A 7408-nucleotide genomic window follows, 5' to 3' on the forward strand; every position below is an offset into this window, starting at 1 on the left:
ATGAAGCCGGTTGAATCTGTCGACAATGCTCTGGGTCTCCAGACGCTTCCCAGGGAGATCTTATTGATGCTTCCCAAATTTCTAGATAACCTTGAGGACTACGTGAATTTATCCTCCACCAGGTGAGTTTCGACTCTAGCATATAGAATCTGTTCATTAATAAGTAATCCCCTATAGTCGCCTCCTTAGGTGCTGTATGGCCGCGGCAGATCCGCACACAATCCTGCACCTCGCCTGGGCATCAAGCCGAATTTTCTTCCGTCCCTCGCCGTTCTTCCTCTGCAGTGCCGTAGCGGCACAAATAGGTGTTTGGGCCCGGGAATCCGACGCCAATGAAGTAGAACTCGTGGCCGGGATGCCGCGTGGCCTAGATCACTTAATGGACTTGGCCCTGCGTCATAGACAGATCGGCCTGACTATGGAACGTATCCGTGAGCTGTATGCAATGCGATTCTCCGTGATAAACCCAATATCAGATCTCATCGACAAATGCGTCGGTAAGCAATGGTACAGTATCCCCAATTTCTGGTCTGGCGGCGCTTCCGATGCGGCCACGATCAGAACTAACGAAGAAATATTAATCTACGTCCTGGCCGCCTACGGGGAGCTGTTCGGGCCCGATTTTGAGCCCTTGTTTGATCCTGCTCTTTCCTCCAGGAAAAGGCTGAGAATCGAGACACGACTGGAGTTTGTCAAGTATTGCATTCCTGATATCCATACGGAGAGGTACCAACATGATCTCCAGCTCCCCGACGGATCCTACGATCCGCGTCGAACCATAGTCGTCGTCGAAGGCGGCCCCTATGACGATGGTAAAGACCAACCCCAGTACTATGCCGACGATCATGCTGTAGCATTACTCTGGGTAATGAGAAGTTCACGTTGGAGGCCGCATTGGATAAAGGCACGCCAAGATGCCGGGGCAAAGCCCGACTTTGCGAATAAGCTCGAGGAGCGTGACAACCCGGACAGAGATTGGAGGCAGGACTTGCTAGAAAATGTGATGCAGTGTCAGGGGATGGAAGCCTTGGGGATGATCAGGCCCGGTACCGAGATTGCGGAACGGTATAAACCGAAGATTAGGGAGTGGAGGGAGAAGATCGAACGTCTCGAGGTAGAACCTCCAAAGATCGAAGTATCTGGCTATGAGACGCACGAATATCCGGATCTCTATGGAGATTTGTCAGTATGCACTAGCGATTGGTGGTAATCTTAAAGATACAACGCCTACACAGACCTAAATTATCTTTGCGACCTATTGCTACTGAAGTCTCCTATCGTCAGCATTGCTGTCCGCTCCTCCTTTGACGGCCTTTCTCGACTTAGTTTTTGCTGGTGCCGTAAAAGGGTACACCACTTGTTTAAGGCTCTTTCCCTACATGCATAATAGCAATTTTAGTAGCTTCAACAGCATTCGGAAGGTTGCGAATAGCCTTATTTATCTAATGCCTGGGTACATAGCTATTCAATCCACTTAAGGTGACTGCCACATATTATGATATGGGATCTCTTTCTTTTGAATTCGTTGAAAGGTGGTCCCGACTAATTAGAAGCTACATACGTGATTGAATATGAATGGTCGATTCATCAGGTTCCCGGTTTTATGATTAAGGCAAGCCTTGAAGAAGACCGATGCTATATTTGAAGATGAAATATCTCAGCCAAGGATGGAAACCTGCTTGCCGAAGTGTGACATTAATACTTCCAACTACTCCGCGTGGAGACCAACACGCCTCACATCCCTAAATAGGGAGCTCGGTGATAGCTTCTTTGGCTACATTTCAGGCGTTACTACTACAACTAAGGTTAGCATAAGGGTATAAGAGCTCGTCTGAAAGTCTGTGACCTCTATGTCAACCTAGGTCGCTAAAATTGCTTTACCAGTACTAAAGACATGAGGCCTGCCGCCTCTAGTTTTTATACATACAGCCGCAACATCCACCAAGGAGACCTAACATAATCTCACAAATACGTTCGTAAGAGTATTCCTAGATAAACTACGTAAGACATCTAGGTTACCGAGTGCTGATATACTCTAAAAGGTACCTACCTACCTATTAAGCGTAATTCAGCCACCATCAGTTACGACCTCAACACTCGAGAGATCTTTACAAGTCTCCTATCCCCTATTTAACCCACCATCGATTCGTCTTTACATCTACATCTACGCCTACGCTCACGACTACCTCAACTTCTCGATTAGTTTTTACTTTGTCTTTATTTATTCTTTTTTTCATGCTTACTTCCGTTACCGTCTATTTGTGGGGTATGCCTGTCTTCGTTTGAGTCTTTGAGTACCTTACCCCTGGGACATAAATGAAAATTCCTCTGCCTTGCTCACTCGCCCGCAATCACTTGATTGGGCGGTTTTTGATCTGTAGATGTCCCCTAATCCCTAGCCTATTTCCATGTCTTTTCTGGATATCGAGGCGCCCCCACACACCTTGCAATGCTCTAGTATATATGACCTAGACTCCCATTGTTGACCCTTTGCTATCCGGCCCCTCCTGTGCAAATGTACAACCGAAGGAAATTGGTCCCAGAACTAGACTCCAGTCAATTCACTCCCTTTGTTCTACCCTACCGATGGTATCTCTGAAAGCGCGCCATGCTAGGCAGGATAGCCAAATGATAGCGCCACCTAGCCTAGCATCGCGTAATGGCATAAGCATCATCTCCTCCCACCTTCGTCCAGAGACATCCAATCCCAGTTCTCAGCCCGATACGAAACTCCAGTGACGATGATATCTCGTGTCAAATATGATATGACCTAATTAATTTGCGTATTAATGAGCTTATCCATCCTTGGCGAGTAGGCAGGTTACCGAAGGTTGAGAGGCCGTGCGACCTGACTGAAATGGTATCCACATGAGATAACCTGGACTGAGATCATGTCCAATTCAACGCCAGGCATCTCAAATCAGAGATTGACACCGAGACAAAATATGTCCACCGGCTCACTGCTCGGGTAGTATCCAAAGTGATACTCGCGATTCAGCCTCCTTTTCTGTCCGAGTCATTCTTAGGCAACTGCTCGCTCTGCGGGTAGACCTCGCTTCGTGGCTTCGCGTCGTTGCCCTTCTTCCTGCCCCTCGTCATCTTCTGCCATCCGTTACCGGTGTTGTCACTCTCGCTTTTCGCACCTCGAACGTGCCCGTTTTCTCTTGCCAAGCCATTAACTCTGGGGTTCGGAAGCGGGACGCCCTCCAACCTGGATGGCGGGGGCTCGATTGGTGACTTCTGTTTGCCCTTAGCTGACTCGGGTTTAAAATCCGGTGGGTTGTGTGCTGCAGCGTTTGGAAACACTGGTACCTGGTCGAAAGGTGGTTCTAATCTCCTACTAAAACTTGGAGATGGACTGTTGGTTTCGTACACCGGGGAAAGGTGCGAGTGTTCGGATGATTGCAAACGATGCTCCGTCGCAAGGTCTAATTGGGCAATGAGTGGGCTTGGCGTCGACCGAATGGGAAAACGCGGTAGGGCATTCGGGGCAACTGCGTTGCTATCAGACCCAGCCGGCAGCGGGGACATGTTCATAGCATGGAAATGATTGCCTGCCGGGTTCATAGTCATGTCATGAGGAAATTGGGATCCGGGCAGCGGACTAGTCGTCGACGTAGTGGCATTTGACGAGCCATTGACAACAACTGGTCGGTCTGATGGCGGAGAAGTTCCTTTTCGAGGTGCGGGAGGGACGGCAGGGTAGTTGAAAGGTGTTTCGGCGGCAAAGTTATTGACGTCAAGCCGCTGATTGATATGAAGGGGATTATCATAGCCAGCGTACTGAGCCGGGGTGAATTCACTCTGCGAAGGCTGTCGAGGTGAGCTACCGTTCGACAGCTTGGACATAGAGCCGTTGACAACTAAGGGGGTCGTGTCGCGGGATTGCGACCCTGCCGCCGCTGCAAATGGGACAGAAGCAAGAGGAGCCGAGTTTCGACCAACGGAGTAAGCTCTGTTATGACCAAGTGGCGAAGGGGAACGAGAGTTCTGCTTAATCCTGTCCAGGATCGACTGGGGAAGCTGATCCGAGGACAAGCGTCCTCGACTCTGATTAGGATTGGGGGCTTGTGTCCCAATATCTCCAAACGCAGGTATACTATTAGTCGCGGCGCTTGTTCGTTGTGGCGAGCTGGACGGGCCTAGGTGATGGCTTTGGCCTCTCTCATCCTCAGGTGGAGTGGCTGCTACCGATCCATCATGCTCATTGTCATGGCTCTCATCCGGGATAAAACTCGGCATTGGAATTCCGTTAATATGCCTAGCAGGAACGTTGGTAGCTCCGTTAGACAATTGACTAGGACCGGCCAAGTTCTGAGCAGTCGGAATTCCTGTCCGCGATGCGGGTTGTGATTGTGACCTCATCGCGCTCCCAGCTACCCCGTGGCTAGCCTCGCTAGCAACCGTTGATCTATGTGAACTTCGCCTAAATTCAGTACCATGACTAGCCGACGGTGAAGGCGGGTATGTCGGGTAGGCCTGTTGTGCGTAAAACGCTTGAGGGAATTGCATTGGATAGTAATACATCTCCGGGCGCAAAGGAGCACTTAGGGGTGGAGTATCAAAAGAATTGGTTCTAGACCGTTCCGTTGATGAAGGTTGTGTCTGGGACGCATTGCCCTGCATTTGGCCCATATGAAATGCGTGCGACTGCGCATACTGGAGGAACCTAAGGTTGTTCTCCTGCAACGTTAAAGCAGATATCGTTTGCGCCATCAAATCCGATGTAGGTTGCATGTACATCACGGCCTCCTGAGGCGTCATGGCTACCTGATATCCGGCCGGAATGAACATCGGACTTCCGTTGGTATCATAAGGGACACTTGAGGATGCCCTCCGACTATTGTTATTGTTGTTATTCCGATGCTGGCCTTGCTGTCGATTTCCACGAAACCCTCCCCCACGACCTCCACGGTTGGATTGTTGCTGAGAGGCGCTTCGCAACATCACAGGCCGTGAAACTGAAGGTGGTTTTTGGAAGATTTTCTCCTCTTCCTTCGGGTACACGTACTGCTCACAGCATTCGTCAAGTTTGCCGTCGGCGATAAGGTCAAAGGCGCGACGAAGTTCGAGATGTAGACCTCGAAATGCAGTATCGTCGGCTGTGTTTCCAAGATTACGGCCGATGTTGAATGGCTCCTCAACGCAGAGTTGGTTATTCTGGGCAAAGTGCCAGTTCTTCTCCTTCTTGCTTATCACCTTGCCCAGCCTCACGGATAGCACATCTGTGCTGTAATCAAACTCGTGGGCGTAGAATCGGAAGAACTCGAACAATAACTCTCCTAATGTAGACTTATTCTTGCTTCCAAATCCTTTTAGCTTATCGATATCATCGGCAAACGTTGCTATGTTATCGTCCTTCCGAGGAAGCTTTTGCTGAGGCCGTTGATGTAATGTAGGTAAAACGGGAGGTTGTCGCAGCTGCAAAAATGCAATGATCATGCATATCCATGTATATGAACTTAGAGTCCCGCCATAAGCTGCTACTGTTAGCGGACCATCCAAATACCTGGCAATGGGCCTCATATACTTACCAGCATCATTCACAATCCTCCGCCTTGTCCAGTACTTGATTATCATTGCCAAAGGCCTTACCCGATCGTCGATCTGGACGTAGGTCTTGATCATACGCGTATTCTCCAAAGCCAGCGTGTTGTTGACGTTCATGTCACAGGCCAATTCTAGCTCGGGATCCCAAATCTTCACAATTGGGACCTTGGCAGAAGACACACAGACGACTTTCTGCATTCCGCCTATAACATATATGTCAGCAAACATGGTACAAATCTAATAGGTCACTGATCCTTACGTTTAGCCAGCAAATCTGCGAGCATGCAGACCTCTTCAAGTTCCCTCCATGGAGTTACTATGCAAATGTCCACTATAAGGAAAGGGTCAGTTAATTGGGCTACAAACATTCCGGGGCGATGGATTACGAACCGTCAGAGTCATCTGAGCATAGCAGATTTCCTGAAGAGCCGAAAAGATGTACACGAATGTCATGACCTGGCCAAGCATCATTCAGAAGATTTTCCAGCTTCGTTACCAGCATGCCTCGTTTCACCTCAACTTTCTCGGTAGGTCGTAACCGGTCGTAGAGCTCGCGCATATCTGTGGTGAGCTTCCGCTCATCGTCTTCGGACAGCTTGCTCTTGACAGTCTGCAGGTCTACCCTCTCCAGCGTATCACTTCCAATACTGTAAGGTATTCTTCGGCGGAAGAATTTCAGGCCAGATTCGTACTTGCAGCCACCCTGCCGCGGCGGGAGAGGGCGCAAGGACGGAAGGGCTCCATTAGTCTCGGAATAAGCGGATCGAGGGGAGTGCGACTGGTTAGCATTTGGTGAGTGATCTCTAGACTCGAAGGAAAATTTGCGCGCATGTTGCTGAGGGGTCGAGGGAACGGAATTCGAAAGCGGAGGTAAATTCGAAGGGGAGGTAGACGGCTTGGGCCTCGCAGCAAGAGGATGTGAGAGATCTGAATTTTTGGGCGGCATCTTAGGCGGCGTGTCTCTGCCTGTTATAAGCGCGCGATCGGCTTTGTTGCTAGTACCGTGATTGCCTCTAGTAGCATGGCAATTCTGGGAGCTCTGCCTAGCGCGAGAATCCTTGTTCGACACTTTGGATGAGGAACGAGACCTGGGTCCGACGTGGACGCTATGAGTCGATAATAATGGAGGCAAGGGAGCAGTCTGAAGACCACCGCCTCGTCCCGGCGCAATGAGTTTGTTGTATTGAAGAAGTTGAGCCTGGTAAAGTGAGGACTGTTGCGGGAAAAATATTGGAATCCAGTCAACCTGGGTTGTAAGGTACTGGGAAGCAAGAACTTGGTCGGTATTTCCGTGGGCCAGTGTACTAAGCTTAGGGATCGATGGACTCGAGGTCGACCTAGTCCAAAGAGGTTGAGATGGATAATTATGTTTCGAGTCTGCCGTTATAGGCCGGCCTTCCATTAAAGATGGGCCCCGCACAAACAACCGAGAGGAACTTGGCTATGGATTGGTCAAACGAATGGCTAGTAACGCGACGACAACACAAGCGTATTCTCTCCTCCGTCGATCTTGAAAATCCGCGACAGCAACTTGTCGACGATCGTGAACGGTAAAGACTACAGGCTGTAGGACGTTGTTGACTTCTTTGTGGCTAGCCTACCGAGAGAGGCGGATTAGGACGGAAAGGATGGGAAATCGGAGGATCGGCAAGGCGAGGCCAAAAAAAGGAGCGAGAGTTGGATCGGCTTTTGAGATGACAGCTCACTAGTGTGTGCGCTCAAGTCAGGGCAAGGCCGAGCCCGTCTATCAATATCGAGGATTATGGAATGTCTTTACCGCTTAAAGGCTGTTGACGGAGGGTTCATGAGGCAGTTCTCGGAAGACGTCGAAAAAACATCAATAGATCGATTACCGGGC

At 49.8% G+C, this 7408-nt stretch overlaps 2 protein-coding genes across 2 annotated transcripts; one reads left to right on the top strand and one right to left on the bottom strand.

Moving 5' to 3' along the window:
- F4807DRAFT_454353 (uncharacterized protein) lies at positions 1-1210 on the top strand (the record flags this gene model as incomplete). Its single annotated transcript, XM_048000568.1, has 2 exons — positions 1-122; positions 178-1210. 2 exons carry the CDS (start codon positions 1-3, stop codon positions 1208-1210), a joined length of 1155 nt encoding a protein of 384 aa, XP_047849392.1.
- A 1784-nt stretch (positions 1211-2994) lies between these two features.
- Positions 2995-6952, bottom strand: F4807DRAFT_465239 (uncharacterized protein; the record flags this gene model as incomplete). The annotated part of the gene is made up of 4 exons (XM_048002250.1): positions 2995-5480; positions 5535-5753; positions 5810-5881; positions 5941-6952. 4 exons carry the CDS (start codon positions 6950-6952, stop codon positions 2995-2997), a joined length of 3789 nt encoding a protein of 1262 aa, XP_047849393.1.
- Between the last annotated feature and the right edge of the window lie 456 nt (positions 6953-7408).

The sequence above is a fragment of the Annulohypoxylon truncatum genome, assembly GCF_022578515.1.
Source record: "Annulohypoxylon truncatum strain CBS 140777 unplaced genomic scaffold F4807scaffold_50, whole genome shotgun sequence".
In the NCBI taxonomy this organism is placed as follows: Eukaryota; Fungi; Ascomycota; class Sordariomycetes; order Xylariales; family Hypoxylaceae; genus Annulohypoxylon; species Annulohypoxylon truncatum.